The 26,690-nt window shown below is 37.7% G+C and overlaps 1 protein-coding gene across 6 annotated transcripts in view; it reads left to right on the top strand.

Moving 5' to 3' along the window:
* RECK (reversion inducing cysteine rich protein with kazal motifs) overlaps nucleotides 1-26,690 on the top strand; it is a 59,629-nt gene that overhangs the window by 19,537 nt on the left and 13,402 nt on the right. For 5 of the 6 annotated variants that reach the window (XR_011724321.1, XR_011724320.1, XM_071736260.1 and 2 more), the window contains 10 exons: nucleotides 4,469-4,554; nucleotides 7,553-7,600; nucleotides 18,918-18,951; nucleotides 19,808-20,005; nucleotides 20,389-20,656; nucleotides 21,904-22,083; nucleotides 23,059-23,271; nucleotides 24,023-24,159; nucleotides 24,505-24,645; nucleotides 25,534-25,722. Coding sequence is in view for 4 of the 6 variants with exons in the window: in XM_071736260.1 (XP_071592361.1) it covers nucleotides 4,469-4,554; nucleotides 7,553-7,600; nucleotides 18,918-18,951; nucleotides 19,808-20,005; nucleotides 20,389-20,656; nucleotides 21,904-22,083; nucleotides 23,059-23,271; nucleotides 24,023-24,159; nucleotides 24,505-24,645; nucleotides 25,534-25,722 (1,494 nt within the window). In the remaining 2 variants the exon portion in view is untranslated. Of the gene's footprint in view, nucleotides 1-4,468; nucleotides 4,555-7,552; nucleotides 7,601-12,248; nucleotides 12,513-18,917; nucleotides 18,952-19,807; nucleotides 20,006-20,388; nucleotides 20,657-21,903; nucleotides 22,084-23,058; nucleotides 23,272-24,022; nucleotides 24,160-24,504; nucleotides 24,646-25,533; nucleotides 25,723-26,690 lie in introns of those variants that run through there. The other variant, XM_071736264.1, reaches the window with a different exon arrangement.

Raw genomic sequence — 26,690 nt, forward strand, 5'->3', positions numbered from 1 at the left:
GGGTCTGCCTGAGCTTAGAGAGTATGGGCAGGGAATGGGAGGGAAGAGACCCTTCTGTTCTGCCCCTCTCAGAGTCTGAAAGTCCTTCTGCTTCAGTTCTTCATGTTCAAACTAGGATGACATGGGGTGGAATATTCCATTTGGTCAATTTTGGTCACCTTTGTGCTGTGCTTCTTTCTAGAGGAAGGTTCCAAATGTGACCCCTTACTCCCTTTCTCTTTCCAAAGCATAAAATGTATTTCAGAACTGAGCAGTGACCTTTGTTCTGCGTACCATTCTCTAGCCATAACTATAAACACTGAGCACTGTCAGTCCTAGAAGCAGACACTGACTGAAAAACTTGCTGTTAATTTCAGCAAGTGCAGCTACTTAGAAAAGACTGAGCTGAAAGCAAACTTACAAGACATAAAATTAGTTCTATCCTGGTCCAAACCATGTAACTATGGTAAGAAATTAGAATAACGGCAATAATGAAATACATTGAAGAAGAGAGACAGGAAAATTTTATTGAACAGAGGTTGGGTCATAGTGTAATTCCTGTAGGCAGCTAAGGACCAGACAGCTGCTCACTCACTCTCCTGCCACAAAAGGCCTTGGCACTGCATAAACTGAGCAATAGCTAAACTAAGCCTTTCTATCCTTAGGCAGATCAACACTCCTTCCCAGCTTAATGTCATCTGCAAACTTACAGAGGGTGCACTCAGTCCAAATCATTGGTAAAGATATTAAACAGAACTGGCCAAAACACAGACCCCTGGGCAACACCACTTGTGACTGGCTGCCAGCTGGATTTAACTCCAGTCACCACAGCTCTTCAGGCCCAGCCATTCAGCCAGTTTTTTACCCAGCAAAGAGACCCACTGTTCTAAACCATAAGTGTCCAGTTTCTCCAGAAGAATGCTGTGAGAAACAGTGTCAAAGGCTTCACTAAGGTTCAGGTAAACATCATCCATACCCTTTCCCTCATCCATTAAGTGGGTCACCTTGTCATGAGGTTTGTCACGCAGGACTTGCCTGTCATGAACCCACACTGACTGGGCTCAATAGCCTTGTCCTGCATAATGGCACACAAGATGATCTGCTCTGTAACTTTTCCCAGCATTGAGGTAAGATTTAACAGGCCTGTGGCTCCCCAGATCCTCTTTCTAGCCCTTCCTGTAGATGGTGGTTACATTTGACAATCTGTGGTCTACTGGTAACTCCCTGGTTAGAAAGGCCTGCTGCTAAATTATGGGAAGTGGGTTGGTGAGCATTCTGTCAAACCAGTCTTTTGGTTGCATGGATTGGAAGAGTTCTGCTGTTTGGTCAGCTGTTTCCTTCTTCCCTTGAGCTCCTTCAGCTGAGGTGGTCTTGTTCTTTAAGCAGTATAGTATCTAAAGATAAGCAGGTTTGGAGCATCATCTTGATACTTGCTGTACCTGTAAATTTAGTTCTCTGAAAGTAAATCCACTCCAATTAGTCAAAAGGTGTGATTACCAAGTTATGTTCCCTAACACCAACTGATATCTTTTTAGGGTTACATATGGTGTAAATATATTTTCATACATGAGAGATACCATCTGACCTGTGGTATAACAATCTGGCATTTGAACTTCATTTATTGTCCAACTGGGATACTCACTGGGCTATTTTGCTTCTCTACATCATCGTAAGGAAGAGACTTAAAAGTTAAAACCATGAGATGGGTATAAAGAAGGAATACCAAATCCATGCCTTAAGCTAGCATGATACTTTCATGTTAAATAAGCCCCATGCTAATATCAGAGGGGCTGGATATATACACTGGTTTTACAGGTATACTGACCTGTAAAATTCAAAATGATGTCTCCATGTTCAAGGGTGTCCCTTGTCAGGAATAATTAGTATAGGGCACTTCACATTATCCCATCAGAGAACTATCAGTGGTTTTACATGCAGGATCATTATTAAAAACCATTATAGACTTTGTTACTAAATGATCGTGTCACTACTGCAAGGCCTACTATTGAAAAAAAAAAACCCACACAATAACCTGAGTAATAACCAGTGCAGTCACATCTGGGTCACCAAAACTTGTCACAGATCTGGGGTTCGTCACCTGGTGTGCACTGAGCCAATGAAACACAAAATGCTGAGATGTTGTTTTACTGCGACATTGCACAAGGTTGGGTGCTAGGTGTTAATTACACAAACCTAGAACTGAACTTCTGTAACGCCAAATGTTAGTGACAGTGAACCTAGTCATTATAGATACTCTGACACCACTGACTGATCCATAGAATGAACCTTTTGATGAGGATCAAAATCAGCTTGCAAAAGTCTGAATTCTTTTTATCTTGTCTTCTTTTTATCTTTTTGTTTTTTCAGAGATGGGAAAAAAACCAACACAAAACAACAACAAAAAATCCAACCAAAAAGAGTGACAATAATGAGTAAATGTGAATAAACTGTTCTGATTCACTTTGTCATTTCAGAACACAATACTCTCTGACTGTTCTTGGGCACTTCCATGGTAACTAACCCACCATGTGAGTTGTCTCACCATGCTTTAGCTATTCCTGTGGTATCATAACTTCCTAATGGAATGCTGAGATCCAGTTCCTCCTGTTTGTGTACACGTCTCCATGCATTAGTGTAGATACACATCAGGTGTTTGGTCTTTTGACTCACATTTAGAGAGGCATCTGAGGAATATTTTTTGCTGCTCTGATTGCCCTGGCTTGCTTCCCAGAGTGGTACAGGTATTGCTGGTTTGGACCCTACCTCCCTGTCCTGCGGTTTAAAACATGGCTCACCAAGTTGGTCAGCCTGCTTCCAAAGATTCCCCTGCCTCTTTTAGACTTAGTGGAATAGCAGGCTATAGCCCTTGTAGAAAGTCCCATTGTAAAAGCCAAACTCTAGCAACGACACCAGTCACATAGCCAGGAATTCATAGGCATTATGCATTTATACCTGTCTCCTTCCAATCCTCCAACTGGTAAAACAGAGGAAAAGGTAACTTGTTCACAAATATTCTTTACTTTCTTCCCTGGGGCATTATAGTCTTTCTTGATTTTGCTTAGGTTAGGTCTTATGGTGCCACTTATGCCCACATTAGAGACTAACATTAGCCCCTGGTAATGGTCTGTGCTCTTTACAAATTTTGGTACCCCCTCTGCAGTATCTTTGATCTTAGCTCCTGGAAGGCAGCAGACTTCTGGCTCTCTGTCAGGTCAACAGGGCTCCTCAGTGCATTTTAACAGAGCATCACCTACTACAGGCACTCACCATTCCTTTTTACTGTGTTCACTGTGTGCTTGTACAGCTGCTCCTTGCAGCCTATGTTCATTGGTTTCCATAGGAGTTAAGGCTTCATACCTGTTTTTGTCGTTATTCATAAGGGTGGAGGTTGAATTTGAGTCCAGCTTTTCTAAGTCACCAGAGTCCAGGGTGCATCATTCTCAATGGCTTGCCTCTACACTTGTAAATCTCTGTCTTAGGTCAATTGATACTGTGCATCCTTTTAACTGTTCAATGCTACTCAACCATCTGAATTACTAAATCGTTAACTTGTGCACACCCTGTGCAGGTACTTGCCTTTTTACCATGAGAAGGGTCTTGGTACTCCCTGCAACTCTTGCCTGTACTGAACTCTCCTTTGTTGCCAGTTAAGTCTGGGTAGATGCTTCAGCTCACTCAGTAGTTTTCTGTTTTGGCTCTGTGTTTTCACTCACTTTATCTCTGAGGTGAGTGCCTGCCATATTGCTAGAGTCTGAGAGCTCTTCCCTGAGCTGTGGACCTACCAGCACAGTGCAGGGCCCTCCTGCACACTGTCCTCTGCAAACTTCTGCACCACATCCTGGTTGCTGCTGCTCCCAGGAGCTGCCTTTTGTCAGAGTGGGGATGGACTCCCCTACACTTCCTCAGCAGCCCTCTGAAGAGATGCCCTTCCCAGGTGGTGTCCATGCTTGTAAAAGCCCCTTTTTGCCCATTTCCTTTTCCAGTGCAGATGTTCCCGCACTGGAGCTGGTTGCCTCGGTGAGTGACAGGACAAGAAGCTTGAAAACAAAGAACTATATTCTGCACTGACAAAGTTGGTGGAAAAACGTGCTATTGAAAACAATAAGGGTGTGTTTGGAGGACTTAATCTTCATTTTAATGAGGGTTTTCTCCAGTTGGTTTCTATTTCAGATTAGATAAATTATCAAACTGACGGTTCAAGTAAATATAAAATAGTTTGCATAAAGCTTCTTTAAACTCAGTGTATAAAAAGTACTTTGTAATTTCCAAGTTCAGTATTTATTGTGGCACAGACTCTCTCTTTTCTTGCTTAAAACTTTAAGCAAGTCTTGAATGACTTCGTAAATTCCAATAAAAATGTCATCTGTAAATAGGCTTCTTTAGAGAACAAGATTGTCAGATTTGAAAAGTAACTAACTCATGGGGAGGGAAGGGGAAATAATGGTGTCTTTTATCTATTGTAATATGTACTGTCATCTTGTTTTCAAAGGAGTTTTGAAGAAGTCTGACGGGTGGGTTGGATTAGGTTGCTGTGAGCTAGCTATTGCTGTGGAATGTCGGCAAGCATGTAAACAGGTAAGGCTTTCTAATTGGTTAATGTCAAATGATGCCATGTTGAATTCATTTACTGTATATGAAATATACAGTATATATTACTGTATGTGAAATTCATGCTTAATGCATTTTTTACATCAAAAGTAAACCGTCAATCACATAAACTCTTTGTAAAATTGCAAAATGTGAATAGATACTTCCCAGGAAGCACTACTGGTGATAAATGCCAGCAACCAGTTTCCAGAAACCAAAACAAAGAATTTATGTTTTGTTACGGTCCATAACTATTATTTTATATTTTGTTGGGAGGATATATATTAGCTCCTATTCATATACATCACACAAATTGCAAAAATAACCGGTTTTGTGATTTGAGCAAATTACAGAGATTTATTTCAGGGAAAAAATGACACCACCTTTAAAAGAGAGATTTGTACTAGGAGACAAATTTGCAAGAGGAGAGGTTTTTACATAAATGAGTCATTCTGAGAAAGGGTCGTTAAGAGAAGAAAAGAAAGTAATTAGAGTTTTTTTCACCCTCAGTCACAGGGAATCTGCATCTCTTGCTGAGGGTAGGACCTGCTGCTCCAGCTTGGCTGGTGAGGCTGTCCCATAGCCGTAGCTGTGACATTTTCTCCTTTTCCCTCTGAGTTTTTCTACAGTAAATGACTTTTTCATTAATTATTGTCAGAAGACTGCAATTCTGAGAACTTCCTTTTGATATCCAGTTCTTGTTATCTGATACTAATTTGCATTACCTGTGTGGCAGCTTACCAGGAGACATTCTGATTTGGATTTTATCTTCAGGCGCCTGTTGAGATTTTTCTGGTGGAATTAGTTTTGATACATTTCAAACAGTGTAAGCAGAAGCTAGCCGACCAGAATTTTGTTGATTGATACATTTTTTATAATGTAAATTAAGATGGATACTCAGAGGATACTCATAAGTTTTGCTACAGTGTAAAAAAATAGGCCACTGCCGAGGTGGAGGGAAATAGCTTTGATATATTTTAAAAGAGTGGAGAAATGCTGGACCAAGAACAATTCATAATTTCAATGTGTCCACATCATGTTTGTAAAGTAGCTTTTCAATGAAATATAAAAGTTCGACCCATCAGATGAAAACCTAGTAAGAAAAAAAAATTAAGAGAGTGGATTTTAAACTGTGATGCAGGACTAGGCTGCTTTCCTTGATGATGAGACTTGAGGCTGAAGAAGAAATTTTAAGACCTAAGGGTTAACTATGTTCTTTTAGTGCATTCTGATGCTACATTTAATTGCTCAGTAATAAAGATACAGTTAAGATAAAATCTTCCTCTGTTTATACCTTTTAACACCACACCACAGAAATTCCAGTGTGGGAGCTGGCAAGGTTGCTGCAGACATGTTAGTACCACTGCACTTGGCAACAGCTGGGGCTAATCCACTTATTTTAACTTAGCAGACAGTAGGTGTGTGATTATTAGTGATGTGCTCTAATTTGTTACTTCATAGTGATTCCATGAAGATTCGAAAACTCTCTTCTTTTCTAAAACTCTTCTTTGGTTGTGATAAGCTTAATTTTTTTTTTTTTTTTTTTTTTTTTTGGTCACCATCTCAACATGAAAGATACTATTTTAAAATAATGCTGAGTGGATGGATGGCAACCGTTTCTAGCTGTTTCTAAGATCTTTTTTGCAGCCTAATGTTTACTGATGCAACATTGTGGTTGTAGCCCTAAATAGATTTTTGTGCCACTTCAAAGGGATATCAGAAGACAGTTGCTTCTGGTGTTGCTGTATCACTATTTTTCCAAGTGACAATTGTAAGCAAATGTCACAGTTCAGCAGTGTGGGCCCCAAACCTAATGACAGAATTCCTCTCTATCCCCCCCTCCCCCCGCCCCCCAAAACCAAAAACCAACAAACCCACACAAAGGGAAGATAAAAGGGGAATAAAGACTGGAGACCTTAAGTTGGAAACTGACATCAATCGGATACAGGGTTTGCTAATTCAAGGGAGGGGTAATAACATTGTAGAGCTGGCGGGAAGAAACAGCAGCACAGGCAGCAGGAGGTGAGAGGAAAAAGAGGGAGGAGCTGCTGGCTTTCTGGTCTTTATTATGGAGTATGGCAGGAAATGGGAGGGAATAGATCCCTCCCTTTGCATTCTGCCGCTCTCAGAGTCCAAAAAGCCCTCCTTCTTTAGTTCCTCCTGTTAAACGGTGACAGCATATTGCATAAATTTAGCAATTATATTTTTATTAAAAATCTGTGGAGCATTTTGTGATTAATGTTTTTTCCCAAAGGTATGCTTGTGACATTCAAAAATTCTTCAAAGTCAAGGACCATATAATTATTTATAATTGTCCTTGTAACTGCTTTCTGGAGCACAGATATATTTAATATCTACTGTAGTATTTAATTTTAATTATTGATACTCGAGGTTTTGAAGGCATTTAGAGAATTATAGGATACATCCAAGGTAAGATGATGAGCAGGGATTTTATTGGAGGGGAAATAAGTAATGTTAGTAGCAATAATAATTTTGAATATCAGTCATGGAAAAGGAGCAACAGGTACTCTACAGAACAATTGATAAGCAGTTTGAAGGGAGAATTTCTGCAGCCCAGTTTGACAATAGGAACTGAAGGACTGTACATACAAGAGGGAGGAGAAGGGGAAGAGACATAAAAGTGGTATTGAGCATGCAAAATGGGGAGGTTTTTAGACTCAAGTTCATCTGTTTCCTAAATGTTTCCTTTATTCTGCTCTATCTGGAAAAAAAGCTGCTTTGTGTGGTTCCAATATGAACTGACTTGGTGCAGAAATACAAGGTTTCTGTTTTTTAATTAAATGTAGCGTTGACAGTCATGATTTCTGCTTTTTTTCTTAAAGCTTTACATGCATTCTTTAGGTTCTTAAAAAGAAACATTTAAATAGATCATGAATTCATGGTTATTAATATATAAGTGGAATCATCTTTATTTTGCAATATGATTTTATAATTTTCTACTATAAATGGAGAATTTGTCTTTCAGGCTTCTGCAAAGAACGACGTTTTGAAGGTCTGCAGGAAGGAATATGAGGTATGTGTATGTGTGTGTGTGGATGTATCTTACTAAAAATCAGCTGTCATAAATTCTGTAAAATGAATCCTATAAAAGAGAGAAAATCCAGTCTTCTTATAGTTGCATTTCAGCATAGACTAATTTTCATCCAAATGTCAATTGCCTCTCTCTACAGTTTTTCTAAAAATAAAATAATTTTCTGAAAAAGGGATTGTTTTTTTTAGACTTACCTGTATCTTAATTTGAATGAAATTACACAACTTCCAAAATTGAGACATGGCTTGAAAAAATTTTTTTCGTAGGAATTCTGATGAAATTCAGCATGCATTGTAAGCATTTATTCCATCTGAAACATTTTGGCTTCTGTAATAGAAGAGTCAGCTTAAAAATGACCTAAAGAAATAGACACAGGAAAGAATAACAGTTTAATTATCCTACCCTAATGTAAATAATTTTAAATTAATTATTTTTTGTAATATCAGTGAAAATACTGATGATTGCAATTATTTTTCCTACTCTGCTGTTTAAATTAACCATCAAGATATTTTCAGAAGTCTGCCTTTACCTATATTCTTCTTAACACAGTTTATAGAAATGCTATTCTGCTAGGACCTCCTTTCTTGCAATCAATTTCTTGATTAAAATCCATATTCCTCCTCCACCTCCTTCTGCTTTGGTCTCATTTACTACTGCCTTGAATTGGGTAGTCCTACAGAAATTCTGCTCATAATCAACAGTTCAGGTTACCAGACAATTCTCTGTTCTCTTGATTTGGGCAGAAGTGGAACAGATTTCCTGTTTTCCTAGGAAACATAGAATTCCTTTTTTTTCCCCCCTTTGGTCCTTTTACAGAGTATTTTCCTAGATTCATCACTGTTAAAATTACCATAGCTTGTTCTCATAAAAATGAATTCTCATGTTAAGTAGTCCTGTCTCATCTTGTGCTGTGATATGCTATACTGTCAACATCTGAGCTTCACCTCTATTTTGCTGGTCTGTTTCCTTCTTTTTTTGTACATTTCTGCATTGCTGTAGGAGGTTGGCCAATATGGATTGAAGGATAACGGGAGAGGAAAGGTAAAGAATGACCACAAAATGGTGATAGCCATCTTTTTTAGGTTTTCTAGTTCTTCTTTCTGCAATTTTTATCTGGAATTTTGGAAAGTGTCCCCCTCACTCCTGTTCAAGAGTTATTACACAGATAACCTTAACTCGTTCTAACTGTGACACTAAAAGAGGAGAGGGAGAAAAATGATGAAAGAAAGAATCACCCTCTTGGTTGGTGAAGAAGGAATGTTTATTTTTTTTATGAACACTAGGAGAAATAGATACAGATACTATTTTAGGGACAGAAATTAACCATCTGACATGGTAGATCTTCAGTTATTACAGAATTTTGTGGGTTTTACTATGTATCTAGGCTTACAGATACCAGTGAAAAGTAGTATTTACAATTCACTCAAGAGACTCATCATTTATATAAAATTCAAGGAAGTTTTGCCTAAGACAGGAGATTCCAAATAATATTTGTTGAGGGAACCTGTACTTTTTCACACTGTGGTCATCCTTTCTCCTTTTTTTAAAAAAAAAAATCTTGGTGAATGTGTTCTGCTTTCTCTGTAAGAAGTTTCTTTTCCTGTGACTGGTACCATATTTTGTACTCTGGGTATGGCTGGGGAAGAAAATGAACAACTGGGAAGGGATTGGCGAGTTAAAAATGAAAGAGGTAACATAAGATCAGAAACAGCACGTGAATCACAGACATGCAATGTCATACATAATGTGTTTAAAAAATTAATATTTCATTCACTAAAAATGAGGATCCAATTTGAGAATTAGCATACAGTATAGATCATGGTGCATCTTAATTGGTTCTGAAAGCTGTTATTGAGATATTGAATTTAAGTACATGAAATGTAAGTAAAAACTATCTGAATAAAAATATTAAAATATTTAATTCCCGTTTTGTAAACACTCTCATAGCTTTCATAGCTTTCTTATATGCTGGCATAATGATCTCTCAGAGGTTTTTCACAAACTTCTTAAAATAGTTGATTGAATTGAATACTTTGCTGTAATCTTTTGAGATTGGGGAAGCAACTTCAGGATTTACCCTTCAGCTTCTCTCTAAGTTAGTGACCATGAAGAGTGAGGTAAGTGTTCCAGGGTATAAAGTTCAGAGCAGTGAAAAAAACCCAGACTTCAAGCAGAGGTGTCACAAAGTTGAAGCTGCTAAGTGGAGTGTCAGGTTTTACAGTAGCAGAATCACTTTAGCATTGTGCCCGCTTTTCAAAAAGATTAATTGAAGATGCTTTTTCTGCTGATCATATGTTCTTACTTTTGAAAGATTTTAATCTGGTAGTCCTTTTTCCCATCTTCTACTTCTCAGATACTCATTTTTGTCACCTTCATTTTTTCTCTAGTTCTGTGCATCTCAAGTCTCTTTATCTTTCACTACTTCTTCCAGCTTTTTGCTGTCCTGTGCATCTTCCTCTAAAAAGAAGGTAGGTAGTAGTCAAAGGAAGAAGAAAAACATGTTGAGACCATATGGATTGTATGTATGATTTTTCTGATTTTCCTATTTTTAAAAGTTTAAAGGTTGAGGTTCATCTTTGAGTAGAATACATGCTTAGAGAAATAACTGAAAATAATGTCCAAATCTTGAAATAAGCTGTAAAAGCTTTATTATTTCATTTAAGATCACTTTTTTCTCCATCAGTGCATGGAAAGGGTGGTACTAAAATTTCCTTTAGATTGCAGTTCTTGGGTATCTACACTGCATACTGTGACTTCACCTCTGCACATTAAGAACTCCCATTCTTATTTCATGGGTACTAAATAAGACATTCAATGTTCTCTATTAAATTTGCATTTTAAAAGCCTTGCTTCAGCTGAGCACTATTAACATCTGCCATGCAGTCGAAATTGAATTGGAAATGTTGCCCGTTATTTCATTCTGTTCTTTAAACTATTTTTGACAAACAATTAAAACTTTTTGTAAACGCTTTTGATGTCCTTGGACTGTTTCATGGTGATTTTCAGATCGGAGCACTGTTTAGCTTAATCTGTTTTCTGCAGTTTTTAAATACAGCAACTTCCAATGCAGTGCCTGCAGTCTTAAGGGCTGTAGTAGGGATTCAGAAAAGTACTCAATGTTTTACAGTACTGGCTTGTTTTGTTATCTAAGGTCATATGATCTCACTTTATGCTGAAGGTGAATGCTGGTTAGTAATTACCCCTTCTGAAAAATGAAGTCAGGTTTTAGCTCTCACTTGTGCACATCACTTAAAGACAACATATTATAACTTAAGAAACTTTTTTTTACATCATTTAGGAAAACGTTCGAAAACAACTTTAATGAACTACTAAGGCACATAGATGTGTGTGGTCTCTGGAAGTACTAGTTAACAAATTCAGGGTGGACTCTGATCATATACTACACATCATAGCTAATATTTTTGTTAGCCACTGGTGTTTTTTGTCTCTATTCTCTACTTTTCCAAGAAGGTTGATAGAACAATCAATGATCTTGCCAAAATTTAAGTTACAGTGATTTTGATCTACCTTGCTGTGCAAGTGTTCTCACTTGTTCACTGGTTTACATAATCAAGCAAAATCTTATTACTTACTGCAAGTTTTTTTAAGTTCTTAACAGATGTGCACTGTCATCTGAAACTTCAGCTGCCTCCACTAAACTTTAGTAGCTTATCTTCTGACTTGATTATCATCTGTTGATAAATTTGAGGATTAAATAAAGTCAGTGAGGGATTAACAGTGGAACAGATTCCACTGCTGTTCTCGCAGAGTGGAGCATTTTGTTTCCTAGTGTATTTGTTAGCTGTAGGTAGTACTTGTAAATTAAGAGGGCCATAACTGGATATACATTGCATCTATATTAGGTTGCCCAAGACAACATTACAAAACTTACCTTTTACCAGAGTTAGTAGAATAGAGATACTGTTAAAGTTTTGGGGGAGGAAAGTAACCGTCACTTTTTAGCAAAATACTCTTAGTTCTGGTGTCGAAGAACAGCTTTGCTGTCACTTTTCATTAAAGACACAAGAGACAGCCATTTAGAAAAAAATCATTTATAATATAAAATAATGCCTTGCAATGCAGAAGACTTCTTCATTTAGCAAAATGTTCTGCTCTATTTGTGTTTTTGTGCATGCATTTTGTTTTGCAGCCGTTACCTGCAGCTGATGAGCTCCAAAAAAAGCGAAACCAGTTAGGTCCTGCAGTACTGGCTAAAATATTCTTCAAGGAGCTTCTGATGAGGAAGACTGGTCAGTGTTCTCTGCTGGATAAACTTCAATTGCCTTTTTCAGTTCCCATAACAGCATTTAACACCATTTAATATTTTTTCACAAGCTAAAAATAGAGTATCAGACTCTGTGTGTACATGGTATTGCCTTTTTATCCTCGTTTTCCCAAATCTTGATGACCTAGTTCTTTCTTGAAAGAGGACATACTATTCTGCTCTTTGGGGTTTTCTGGAGGCTTCTTTTTGTTTGTTGGGTTTGATTTTCCTTGCGTATTTCTCTGTTTTATCTTTTCTTTGTTTTCACTGTCTCTTCTGACAGTTCAGTAGTAGATTCAGAAAGGAAGCTTCTATTTCTTAAATATGAGTGCTGTTTTACTCTAGAGATGGGCATTAATTCTGTGTTTTGTAATGAAATTATGGTTAGTAATTCCAATCAGACTGAACATCTAATGCTGTTGTCAGCTTTATTTACAAGCAGGTGACTACACACTAATTTTTATTATTTTTTTTTAAGATTTTCTCATGTCTGTATACATTTCCCATATGTGTACCATTACATGCTGGAAAACTCAATGATTATCCAGACCTACATAAAGAGCAAAGTCAGCACCCTAACTAACACTATGTTCTGTGGTGGCTACGGGCACTACAGTTTCATGAAATATGGTGAGTTGCTTAATCAACTCAGTACAGCTGAAGTTCTTCCTGTTCCTTTCTGCAATTGCCCTTTTTCCATAAACATTCCCTCCTGCTGCTAGCCAGACAAACTTGTTTCTCCTTACCTTTCTCTGCCTCTGGCATCTGGCAGTTCCTTCTAAAAGATTATCTCTAAAAAATCATTATGTTTGGTTGTGTTCTAGTCTGGTCTATTCTGTTCTGTTCTAACAGTATTAAACATGTTGAAATCTCTTGGTTTGTATTGCTAGGAGATAAGGAAAAGCAGTTTTCAGCAGGGTTACTCAGAAAAATCAGGTCATGAGAAGGTGATTAGTGTCAGAGCTGGTGTAAATAAATACACAAGGCTATGCAACAGTTTTAAAAAGGTATAAAAGAGAAGTAAGACCACCATCTTTTATCAGAAATAAAAGCACTATTAGAGTGATTCAGCAGTCTGTGGAACTACAGTTTCAAAGTACAGCAAGAAAATTAATTATCTGGTTAGGACATCCTGCCTGTGTGAAATTGCTGTAAGAAGGTAATTTTATCTCAATGAGAGTCCTTTATGGGAGGAACATTGGTTGACACCATAATCTTCTCAAGATTCTCTGGTTTGTGTATAGCTATAAACTGCAATCCTAGCTATATGGGACAGTGACAATAATATCCCTGAACTGCTTCTTAATAACTTTTCTCGTATCATTCAACTTTTAAATAATTTGACAAATTTTAGTGGAGTTTATAGCTGCATTACGATCCCTTTTACTGTTTATGACTCTAAGTACTGTTTGTGCTAACAGTTTGGTCAAGTACTTAGGTATAACCACAACAGACAGACTTTTCAGGAGTCTCTACTGTCTCAGTGCATTGATTAATAAAGTTAAGTGTTGCTTTCTACCTGGATGGTTTTTATGCCAAGTGCATTATACAGGGTGAGTGTGGAGAAGTCTAATTTCAGCAGCTTCTGAGGACAGTGAGTTTTGCATCAGAGTGATGTTCTGTGCAGCAATTCCTGTCTGACAGTTGTTTCTTTTTTCATACATGGAGGATCCCAAAGGAATCAGATGGCCATATTGAAACAGTGACTTTCTGATAATCATTGTCTGGCATCCATAGAGAAAGATGTATGGTGCTATAAAAATGACAGGAGCATATAGGAAACAGTATTAATCTGTTCCTTACAGATGAAAAATGGTGATTTTGCCTACAAGCTCTGCTTCCATGATTTCCATGCTACACAAATGAATAAGTGACAGGATTTGTTTTGTGGGTAGTGAGAGGAAAAATCTGAAGTGAATCAGATGAAAATTTGGTGCTGGGATGAGGAATGTTGCTGCAACTTTATTATCGGTCTCAGAGAAATTCAGTATCCCAGCTCTTGGGAGAAAATATCTAAAATTTGGTATAGGTTATTATAAGAATGAAAATAAAATGTCTGAATTGTTGCTTTGTAAGGTTTTATGTGTTTTATCTTTGGCAGACTTGCTTGAATTTTTGTGTGAGGTATTCTCAATAGTTTTATTCTTACTCATGGTCGTTCTAATTACAAGTAGCTGGTGTTCATGGGAAGTTAGCTTTATTTTTCACCTAGGTTTGTGTTTATTTTCTTAGTGTCATTATTTCAGTGCCACTTCTAACCATGGTTTAAATTAATTTCTGACTGTAAATAGAAGAAAGTGATGCTGCTCACTGCAGTATTGTGACTGTCCTCTTTATATTCTTGTGTTTGACTCAACATACTTCAGTATGCAAAAATATATTATCAAAGTGTTTATATAATTATGAGTCTGTAGAAACCAGGATTGTGGCACTATGATTCACATGACATAAAGAGTAACGGTCAAGATGGAACTTGTGATTTAAATTACAACATAAAATACAATTATTAATGGCATGATACAAACAAACATCAATGTTTGAGGCTTTTCAAATCTAAGTTACAAAGTGAGTCTTTCATCTTTTGGTACTGAAAGTAGCTCTTTTAGCTCTTCAGATTTTCATCAGAACTTTCTATGCAGCAGTGCTAGTTCATTTGAATGGTAATTTATGCATAGAGAGCTAATCAGTGTTCTGAAGTACTTACTTTTAAATGAAAAACAGTAAAGACGATGATGAAGAAAGCTATGAAAATGAAGAAAAGCATGTGAAAACAAATCATGTTTTTACTTGGGTACCTAAAAACTTTAATGAGAAAAAAAAATGAAAAAAGTGAATTGGGATTGTAGAATTCTCTGATTCTTTAAGTGTGCTTACTGCGTAGCTCTCTGGAGTCAGGATTTAAGATTCTCTCAAGGTGAGTTTGTAAGGGAAACGGTGCAGAAAGTGTGGGGTATATACTGAAACTGCCTAGTGGAGATGAGACTGCCTGTATGTGCCCCTCCTGTGAATAGGCATATGTTCTGTATTTACTCAAGGTCTTAAAAAAATGTGTATATGTGGCACTTCAGGAGATGATTTAGTGGCTACGGTGGTGTAGGACTGACAGTTGGACTTTATGATCTTGAAGGTCCTTTCCAAACATGATGCCTGAGAGGAAGTCCACAGCATTACAAGGGGCAATCATCAGCCCTTGTTTTGGTGGGGTAATTCAACCTACCAGATGTCTGCTGGAAGCATAATGTAGCAGAGAGGACACAGGCTGGGAGGTTCCTTGAGTGTGAGGAAGATAGCGTCCTAACACAGCTGGTGAGCATGGCACAGGAGGTGCCTTGCTACATCTCCTGCTCACAAACAGGGAGGGACTTGTGCGGGGTGTAGTGGTCAGGAGCCTTAGCAACCACAAAATGGTGAAACTCTCAGTCCTAGGTAAAGTAAGGAGAAGATTAGCAAAACCTCCACCGTGGACTTCTGGAGGGTAGACTTTGGCCCGGTCAGGATGCTGTTTGAGAGAGTGCCTTGGGAGGCAGGTCTAAAGGACAAGGGGGTCCAAGAAGGCTGGACATTGTTCAAAATGGAAGTCTTAGAAGCGTGGGTGCAGGCTGTCCCCATGTACTGTAAGACAAAGTGCAGGGAAGATGACCAACCTGTCTAAATAGGGAGCTTTTACTGGGACTTAGGAAAAAGAGTTTTAACTCCTTTGGAAGAGGGTGTAGACATCTGAGGATGAGTACAGGGATCTAGTTAGGTTATGTAGAGAAAATATTATGGAGACAAAAGCCCAGCCAGCTCAATCTGGCTACTCCTGTAAAGGAAAACAAAAAAACTTTCTACAAATACATTACACAATGAAAAGATGTCACAGCTTAGGAGTTTGGGTGGACCACAAATCAAAGGGCAGAACTACTCTCTATTTCCACCCCCCACAAAGGGAAGATAAAAGGGGAATAAAGATTAGAGACCTAAAGTTGGAAAGTATATACAAATTTATAAATATAAATATATATGTGTGTGTGTGTGTGTGTATGTGTATATATATATATATATATATGCAACCTGATCTCGATGGCAGCAGGGATAGGTTCCTGAGGGCCCTTGAGGCAGGGCTATTCAGGACGGGGCTCCAGGGCTCTTCCCAGCACCCGATGGATGTGGATTCTGGAGAGCAGGTGGGGAGCTGGGGGTAAAGGAGCGCAGGGGAACAGCAGCGAAGCGAGGAGCGGGGGAAAGAGAGGAGGGGCTGGGGTCTGCCTGAGCTTAGAGAGTATGGGCAGGGAATGGGAGGGAAGAGACCCCTCTGTGTTCTGCCCCTCTCAGAGTCTGAAAGCCCTCCTGCTTCAGTTCCTTATATTTAAAGATTGCATTCCACCCCTTATTCCATTTCTCTCCATTCTCATTCACCCAGCAATGCCCCAGTCTTTAAACAAGATTTTTGTTAAGTCCAGGCTGCAGATTCTCATTATGGCAGTTTCTCAAAGCAAGACAGATGGTGCAGGGTCTGTCAGGGTTCATGCCCTCAGTGTGCTGCAAATTCTTCCTGAGACTCTTGGATGCCAGTGCATTATCCTAGGGAAAAACACTTAATACAGCTAATTACTATTATGTAACAATTAAAACTATACAAAGTGAAACTAAATGTTCTCAGCTAGAGTTAAGTTCCCCTGTGGTACACAAAGGGCTTCCCCATCCTCCTGCATAACCCACCAAGTATGTCCAGGGCATTGAGCAGGAACAGCCCCAGTGGATGGGTTGGTCTTTGCCCAAAGCAGGGTAGATCCAAACGTTTTTTTCTAATACACATAACAGGGACTTTTCCTTTCTCACACAACAGGGACTTTATCCCCATCCACTGTATGTAGAAGGTCTGATTGAACAAGCCTGGCTCAATTGATAGATCCTCTAGTGTTAACTAGCCAAGTGACTTCTGCCAAATGCATATCCCAGTTTTTGAAAGTCCCACCACCCATTGCTTTCAGGATGGTTTCCAACAAGCCATTGTAGAGTTTGATTTTTCCATATCCTGGTGCATGATAGGGAATGTGGTGTATCCACTCTACACCATGCTCTTTAGCCCAGTTGTCTATGAGATGGATTTTGAAATGAGTCCCATTGTCTGACTCGATCCTCTCTGGGCTACTGTGCCACCACAACACTTGCCTTTTGAGCCCCAGAAATGGGGCAGTGGCCATTATGCACAGTATGGGCAGTGCCATGAGGCACAGGGTACGTTTCCAACCACCCAGTGCTTGCTTCAACCATTGTGAGCCCATAGCGCTTACCCTGGAGAGTCTGATGGAGTGTGATGTAATCTGCCAGGCCTCTCCATACTTGTATTTACACCAACATCCCCTGCACCACAAAGGTTTTAACCATATAGCTTGTTTGATTGCTGCACATACATCACAATCATCAATAACCTGTGTAATAGTGTCTAAAGTTAAATCCACCCCTTGGTCAGGGGCCCATTGGTATGTTGCATCTTGCCCTTGGTGACCTGAAGTGCCATGGGCCAAGTAAGCTAAGCACAGTTCAGCTCTGTGCTCCCAGTCTAAATCTGTTTGAAACACTTCAGCTGCCTGGTCCACCTGATGGTTTTCCCGATGTTCTTCACTGGCCCCACTCTTAGGCACCTGCTGTCCACGTGCCCTACCCTCACCCTCAGTGTCTCTAACCAGGCAGTGATATCTTGTCACAGAGTGGCAGCCCAAATAGGCTTCCCCTGTGCTGCCAGTTGTCCCATTTCCATCCCTTCAGCCACCCTCACAGGGCATTTGCTGCCATCCATGAGTCAGTGTAGGGGTAAAGCATTGGCCACTTTTCCTGTTCAGCAGTGTCCAGGGCCAGCTGGATGGCTTTTACCTCTGCAAACTGGCTGGATTCACCATCCCCCTCAGCTGCTTGAGTGACTTGTCCTGTAGGACTCCAAACTGCTGTTTTCCACGTCTGCTGACTTCCTACAAGATGCCGGGATCCATTGGTAAAGAAAACAAACTTCTCATTATTTGAAAGTTCATTATAGGGAGGGGCTTCCTCAGGAGGGTTCACTATCTCATCTGGTGGCATTCCACAGTCTTTACCCTCTGGCCAGTTCGTAATCACCTCGATGATGTCTGGATGATCACAGCTCCCTATTCAACCACACTGCTTTATCGAGGCACTCCACTTACTCCAGGTGGCATCAGTGGCACGGTGTGTAGGTGAGATCCTCTCCTTGAACATCCAGTTCAGAACTGGCAGATGGGGTAGCAGGAGGAGCATTGCCTCAGTACCAATCACTTCTGTAGTGGCTCAAACTCCTTCATAAGCAGCCAGTATTTCTCTTTCAGTTGGAGTGTAATTGGCCTCTGAATCTTTACACTGTCATGTAGGACTCCAAACTGCAGCAATTTCAAATGCTTCCACGCTCTGTAGGTAGTCTTTTTTCATCTGTTTGTACAGGAACATCCATGCAGGCCTTCTGGCATTCTTGTCTGCTTTCCTTTTTGTTGGGTGACATTGCTCCAGGGCTTGGAGGTTATCCTTGAATACTGACCAGCTTCCTTTGGCTCCTCTCCCTTCCCTGGATTTATCCCATGGTATAAGGGAAAGGCATTGTTATCAATGCATTCCAGGAACCTCCTGAATTGCTGATGTTTTGCTGTGTTTTCCCTCCAACTGTACCTTTTGGCTGCAGTTTGAGAGTTAACAGCATGCTTTAGCTTTTAATATATTTTGGTGTCAAGTGAGTTGAGATTTCCTACTTGCATGTGTGCATCTGTGCAGAGTTCCTTTTTTCACATAGAATCCCTAAAATTGTTGTAATTAAAAAACAAACCAAAAAAAGAGAATAAACGACATTTTGGGACATCCTTTTAAAGCATGCTGTTTCTAAGTTTTTCCTGCTTTCAGTGGTTTTGTGTAGTTTTTGTTTGAATCCAATCCTATTGGAGCAAATCATAATAAGGTTAGATTTTTTAATTCATTATAAGAAATGACTGGATGCTATTATATTTAATGGAAGTTTTCTAATGTATAACACTATTTTTGTTTTGATTTCAGAATGCTCTCTTTAGTTGTATTAACAGAAATGAAAGTAAGTATGAAGTGAACAGTTTGTCCTTTTTTTTAATATCATTCTATCTTTTTTTCTTTAAAATGTAAGAAATTCCATGGGTGTACTCAAATCACATGGATTCAGCTCCATAAAAGGACAAACCACATGCATACATTTTCTTACTCAAGTGATAAGGAGATTGAGCTGCTCATATAATTTATATCAGTTTTTAATTTGTGTATCTTTATTTGTTTTTTCTGTCCTATTTTATGATTGCTTAGAAGCTCCTTTTTTCCTTCTGCTTTTTGCATTTGATGAGTGTTAAGTAGCAAAATTAAATTTACAGATAAAATCTTGCATGATGAAAGTGTTTTGTTGCCTGGTGTCTGTCCATATAAAATGAAAATAAATCAGTGTCTCAGAATGAATTCTAGTATAGGTATTTCCCAAGAAGTTTATATTTTATAACGTATGGAAATTAATCAATCACAGTAGTGTAGGGTTTTTTAATTAGTTTTATGGTACCACTTTCATATTCACTTGTTTACTATTAATATTTGTTTAATAATTAATTTATAGGACAAGTCTGCTTACCTTAAATAAGAACAAAATACCCAGAGATAAAATTCAGAAGGCTTACTAATTTAATTTGAGTTCAGGATGGCTTTAGGGACCTTCTTCTGCAGCCAAACAAACAAATGTAGTTTGGCTGGTTAAATATATTCCCAGTCATTCTGTAAGTAGAGATTTCTTGAATAGAGCATTGAAGAATTTCTTCATTTTTTTCACACTTATACCTTGAGCATCATTATGTGTGGTACACACAAGCTCATTTCTTTATTTCTCTGTGTATGAACCCCTAGATATTCTATTGTTTTTCTGTTTTTTTCCCCAGTGGGATCAGTCTGTTGCAGTTATGCAGGACATCATACAAACTGTCGGGAATATTGTCAAGCAATCTTTCGGACAGACTCTTCTCCTGGTCCATCACAAATTAAAGCAGTTGAAAATTATTGTGCATCAATTAGCCCTCAGCTTATACTCTGTGTGAACAACTATACACAATCATATCCAATGAGAAATCCTACAGATAGTAAGTATAAAAAATCCTTCTTTAATAAAGGTTACAAAAAATACTGAAAACAGTTGAAGATTATATGCCCTTTTAATGAAAAATGTGTTATATATGTCTATTGTATAAATTGTATCACTGTATTCCTATAATCTAATTATATTATGTTATATAATGATAATGTTTGTTTGTAGGTGCATTATTTACTTTTATTTGTTTTTAATTCTACATATTGTTGTTGTGTTTTTTCCAGAGTTGATTGTATTTGCATTTAAAAGAAGTGATATTATTTTGGGTATTTTGGGGATGGGAAAAATCCCCCTTATAGTACTTACTGAGGACTTTTTTCTCATACATCTTGGTTGTTGTGTGCTTGAGCATTAACTATTTTTAACTTTTAACAGGTTTGTATTGCTGTGATAGAGCAGAAGACTATGCATGTCAGAGTGCTTGTAAAAGAATTTTGATGTCAATGAAAACAGAGCTTGAAATTGTTGATGGTCTTATAGAAGGCTGTAAAACAATGCCTCTCCCTCAAGATCCACTTTGGCAATGTTTTCTTGAAAGTTCAAGGTCTGTGCACCCAGGAGTCACTGTGCACCCTCCACCTTCAACAGGCCTCGATGGAGCTAAGCTCCATTGCTGTTCTAAAGCAAATTCTTCCATGTGTAGGTCAGTACCTCTCTACCCTAATTCACAATTATGAAAATGTTTCACAGTTTGTCCTGTATGAAGCCTTCAGCTTAGTCCTGCTTTGTACATCAAATAAAGAGTTCTGTGACCTCTTATTAAAAATACAGGTTTAGGTAATAAGATGGATGCTGCATTCTGTTCAACACTTGCGTTTTATCAGAAAGTACTGCTTTATAAGAGTAATCACACTTTTCTCACATTCAGCACTGTCTTATTATAGCAAACACACTATGGAAACTTGTGCCTTACTTGTGATCATAATTGCCAATATTGTGACAAGATGAAGAGGCCCTAACCTGATGCTAATGAAAGCCAGGGGACAATGAACAGCACAAATTCTCAAGAACCTGGTTGCGGCATATTAAAATCTTGGCAGTCTTCTTTACCAGTTGCTATTCAGATTTTTGTCAGTGAAAAATAACTAAAGTTCCAAGCATTGATTCTTGAGCTATTGCTTCCTTTTATATCAAAGTTTCCAGGAACAAAACAACAGATCCTGAAGTTGGATTTTACGATGAGATTAGTAGTAGACTCCTGAAGTTATGCTGTTTCTTTGAATAGAGCACTTGATGTAATATCTTTTAGTAGCTTGCTTTGGCAGTGGGTTCTAAAAGTGGATCCTTTCTTCCTGTTTTCAGTATACAGTAGACTTCAGTTGTGCAGTGAAGTTCTATTCCTTCACTTGTGGTTTGTAGGATACTGCTTTGAACAAAGTGGCTTGGGTATTGCCGACATCAGGAGACATCTCAAATACAAGTGACAAACTGTACACCTGTTTCAAACATCAGGGCAAAATAAGAAATACGTTTTGCTTGCCCATCACTTCTTTAATAGGAGTAGTTGTGATTTGAAGTTGAAGGATGGGATTAGAATTTGTTCATTAACTTGTCAATCTACATTTATTACAGGTAAAATTAGCTGGGATAGTTCTCAACTCAAAGTCACTAGTTCAGTTTTCCAGCTATTAAATTTTTATTTGATATTGCAGTTTATATTCTGAAGTCTTTCAGTCTTACTAGCTTAAAGATTCTTAAGCAGACTGGAAAACTTGGAAAACAGTGCTTTAAGCAAAACATATTTATACTCTTGAAAACTGTAGGTGCTAACACAATCTGCTACAGTGAGTGTAGGCTCTTCTGATTAGCAGTGACATTAAACAGACTCTAGTATATCTGAATGCCTGGTGTTCATTTAATTTTATTTTCTTCGTGTATATTTTTTTTCAGAGAGCTCTGCACTAAACTTTACAGCACGAGCTGGGGCAATTCACAGAGCTGGCAAGAATTTGATCGCTTTTGTGAGTATAATGCAGTTGAAGTTTCCATGCTGACCTGTTTAGCAGATGTGCGAGAGCCTTGTCAGCTGGGCTGTAGAAATCTTACTTACTGCACTAATTTTAATAACAGGTAGGAGAAAGACACTGAATATTTTCTAAAAGAATTCCTGTGCTTTGATTTAAAAAATAAAAGGTTTTTTTTTCAGGTTTGAGATTGTATGTAGCCATCTTTCTGCAAATATTCTTTTATATAATTTAAAAAGTTTTTCTTTAGAATAGACTTGTGGAAATGTATTTAACAACTGGCATAACAAAACTGAAAAGATTAAAAGCTAACCCATGAACTTGCAAAATGTCATCTAACCCATGAACTTGCAAAATGTCATTATATATTAGCAACATATTCATCTGTCTTACTTACTTTATAGAGAAGTAAGCCATGATTACTGGAATGTTGTGCATTATAAATAAATTTTCAAATGTTTGTTAAATTTCCATGGTACTGTTTTTCGAAATTCTTTTCCTTTCAGATATATTTCTGTAGTTTTACACTGTATAGGGCAAAATGCATGATTTATAAATGGTGTCTGAATCTGTAGTTGCAAGATTACAACTGAAATAGTTTGAGTTTCAAAAAAAACATTTATAATTTTGTTACCTATTAGAAATCTCTGGCCTTTCTTAGAAATAATACACACTGGCATGAGTGCTACATGAGCAGTAGAATCACATATCCAATACATTCACCCCAGGCAAATATAAATGATAAATCAACTTGCATTAGTGATTCATCAGAAAACACTCACACAGAAGCTCAGAATATCTAAGATACTAGCTTTTAAGTCAGCTTTCTCCAAGTAAGAAAAATTTAAGTGATATTTGATGTAATAGGTAGAGGTGAGGAGTTTCAACCTTGAGACTCAAAGAGCTCATTTTTCTTAAAGACAGAATTCAAATTGATTTTGATCTTTTTAATTGTGGAAGGGGTTAATTTATTTGCATGACAAAAAGCAAATCATACAAAGTTTGTATAATTCAGTGGTGAAAGGTATGTGGGTTTTCCTCTTTCTTGTATACATGCCATATCTTAACTTCTTCTTTTCAGACCAACAGAACTTTTTAGGAGCTGCAATACTCAGTCAGACCAGGGAGCCATGAATGACATGAAGCTGTGGGAAAAAGGGAGTATCAAAATGCCATTTATAAATATTCCCGTGCTTGATATTAAAAAATGCCAACCAGAAATGTGGAAGGCAATTGCCTGCTCGCTGCAGATTAAACCTTGCCACAGCAAATCTAGGGGAAGTATTATCTGCAAGTAAGTACTGTGGAAGAATAAAACTGTTTACAAGTTCTGCTAAGTATTTTAATGAGAACTAAAAAGCTGCTGTAGGACTGTGTTTTACTTATGTTAAGATAACATGGCAAGGCAGGCACAGAAGGTACATGGGCTTGTTTGAAACTCCATCACTAAGTGGAAGATGCTTACCTGTTAATGAGATGGATGAATATTCTTCCGTTGTAAAGCTGACTTTATTCTTGTGGGGTTTTTATCTCTCTGTGGTGTTTAGAAAACTTTTTGTTTGGTTGGTTTGTTTAAGTAGCTATTTAAGTAGGTAATTTTCAGGTGACAAAAATATCTGAAAATATGAATTTTTTATTTTTTTTTTAACTAATTTTTTTTAAATCAGTTTTGAAAGTAGGTAACTGGGTACAAAAGAGGCCAGTTAATAGAACATGTAGTGGTATATAGTTCAACCCATAGTAAACATTATTAAATCAAGAAAATGCTTGAAAGGCAGATGCGTGTGATGTCATAGAAAATAAAGATCACCAAGCCCATGGCAAAGGAAGAGTAGTGTAAGCAAGAGTTCCTGTTTTTGTGTCATAAATTTGTTCCTTCCCCTGTATGTAAAACACAACATTTACATAAAGATCTATGAGCACTGTTGTGAGGCAGAAGGGGAAACTGTGGATTCAGGGAAGGGAAGAATGTGTTAAGAAATCTTTTACATAGAAGACCTCTTCGAGTAGTGTTCATGAAGTCCTCTTTCTTTATTTGTCTGAAGATCAGATTGTGTGGAAATTCTGAAGAAATGTGGAGATCATAGTAAATTCCCTGAAGGCCACTCAGCTGAAAGTATTTGTGAACTGTTATCTCCAACAGATGACTTGGAGAACTGTATCCCTTTGGATACATACCTGAGTAAGTATCAATATACCTATGCAGCAAAATTAGAAACCAAGATACTTTGAATGCTTGTAATTATTTTTAATAATTTTCATTGTTTCTTTTAAAGAAATATATACCTCTTTATATAAATAAATACATTTTGATTGTGAAGAATCATATGGGTTAAATTTCCAGGACCATAGACTGAACTTTGGAAATGTCATGCAAGGCCTCTAAAGTACAGTTTAAAAATTAGAAACAAATTAACAGAATTGTCAAAAAAAATACTCTTTTACCAAGTGTAAAAAATGCTATGCCATATTGAAGAAAAATAAGCCTCATTTAAATCAATATAGATGCTGTATATTCTTTTTTCAGGCCCAAGTTCCTTAGGTAACATTGTAGAAGATGTTACACATCCATGTAATCCTAATCCATGTACAGCAAATCAGTTGTGTGAAGTAAATAGAAAGGGATGTCAATCTGGAGAGCTGTGTCTTCCCTATTTGTGTGTCCCAGGTGAGCGTTTTTTGACTTCTGTTTACCTGAACTTTGCTGATAAGTACCTGTTACTGAAATGTTTTTGAAAGTTTAAAAGTTAATTGCTGATATCCCAAAAGAACTATTACCGCAACTACCCTGTGTTTTCAGAAGCTGTAGCCTACTTTCTGGCTCTTTTTATTTCGTTTGCATTCATGGTCATTTGAGAACTATTTTTCTAGAACACAGATGTTTTAGAGACAGTTTACTTTCTCTGAAACTTTTTGTTTGAATTCAGTATTTTTATTGGTTGAATGTTTCAGGGTATTTGTTGCACTTCATCACTTCTAGGGTAATTTGGTCTACTATTTTGTTGTTGCTTTTCTCACATAATTTTAAAAAACATTCTTCTTATTTTCCATTCTTTTTTTTTTTAATCCATTTTTTCTGCTTTTTCTTTCTCCTCTCTTAATCTCTACCTATCAAAGTCCTTTGATGTTCACCTAAGAGGTACAAGTGAGTAGGAAGACATAATCAAATATGTGAAATAGGAGAAAAGTCTGGTTTCGAGACCCTTTAAGTTAGAATCTCTATTGAAGAGAGTGAAGCATTTTTGGTGTTAATGATACCACATACATTTCATACTACTACAGAACTGGGGAAAATTATTTGACAACTGTTGGAATTGCCAGTCTTTTTCTCCAAAGTGACATTCCTACAGGTACTCAGAACATTGTCTCAAGCAAGTATCTTACATTTCTGCTACTTGTTGCCTCTGTGAAATGAGTTAGTTTGTCTCAAGGGAGAGAGCAAGGCTGCTTTCAGAACACCTTAGGTTTCCACATGCCAAAAAGTAGTAGGTTTTTGTGTAATGGCACTTGCCAAAGTATTTAATAAATACAAGCTAAAATTTCTCCTTGGGTATAGGGTGCAAACTGGGAGAAGCCTCAGATTTTATTGTCCGTCAAGATACGCTCATTCAGGTTCCATCCTCAGCTGGTGATGTTGGTTGTTACAAGATTTGTACTTGTGGACTCAGTGGATTGCTAGAAAACTGCATGGAAGTGCATTGTGTTGACCTCCAAAAATCATGCATTGTTGGAGGACAAAGAAAAAGTAAGTATTAGAACAGTAATTATGTCTTTATACATAAAAGACAGAACCTGCTCCTCAAGTAATGAATTCTGAGGTATGTATGAAGATCTTGAAGGTCTGAATGTAGAGTTTATTAGAAAATACAGAACTTACTGTCTGCGTCCCTGTATACAATACTTTTTTAGGTTTTACATATAGTGAAAGCTTCTGTTATTTAAATTAATACTTAACTGTGTCTGTTAAACCAGTTTAAAGTCCTGTGTGAAGCATGTTATTAGTACACTGTTTTTCAACCAAAAGGTCACTGGCTTGCCTCACATCACCTATATTTTGTGGTACTTGTTAACAGGTAGCTTCCTTTCTGGTAGAAGAATTTGCTGGTGGGAGGTCTGGGGACTGAGCAGGAAAAAGTTCTGACAGTAGCCTGTAGGCAGCAGGGATGAAGCAACAACAGCAAAACAAATTGATCTATTTTAAGCATGTTGTTCTGAGGTTTAAGCACAGTATAACTGACTAAAAATGGCTGCTTTTTCCTGGATTCCAACTTGGCAGGTTTGAAAGGGATTTCTCTTAATTTGAGCCTTCATAGTTTGTTTCAACTGGTTCCTTTTAGTTCATGAAATTTATACTAGCATTATTATTGGGAAAAGCTGATGCATGATTGGTACCTCATTTCCAACCTCTTTCAGACCTCTGTCATGATTGGTACCTCATTTCCAACCTCTTTCAGACCTCTGTCATATTCCCATCAGCTTTCTGTTTTTTTAACCAAGGCAGTTCCTATTCAATTTAAGCATTCCTTATAGGGAATAGTATATAGTTATATACTTTTGGTTTATTACTCTGCCATGTACCTTTCTCTACTTACATTTTCTTTTGAAATGGTAACTGGAAAATCATGCACTATTGCACTACTTGCACTATTGGTGCAAGTGCCCAGTGGAGTGTATGTAATAGCAAAATCCTGTTCCTTTCATTATTATTTTGAA

Source organism: Heliangelus exortis, chromosome 2 (assembly GCF_036169615.1).
Source record: "Heliangelus exortis chromosome 2, bHelExo1.hap1, whole genome shotgun sequence".
NCBI lineage: Eukaryota > Metazoa > Chordata > Aves > Apodiformes > Trochilidae > Heliangelus > Heliangelus exortis.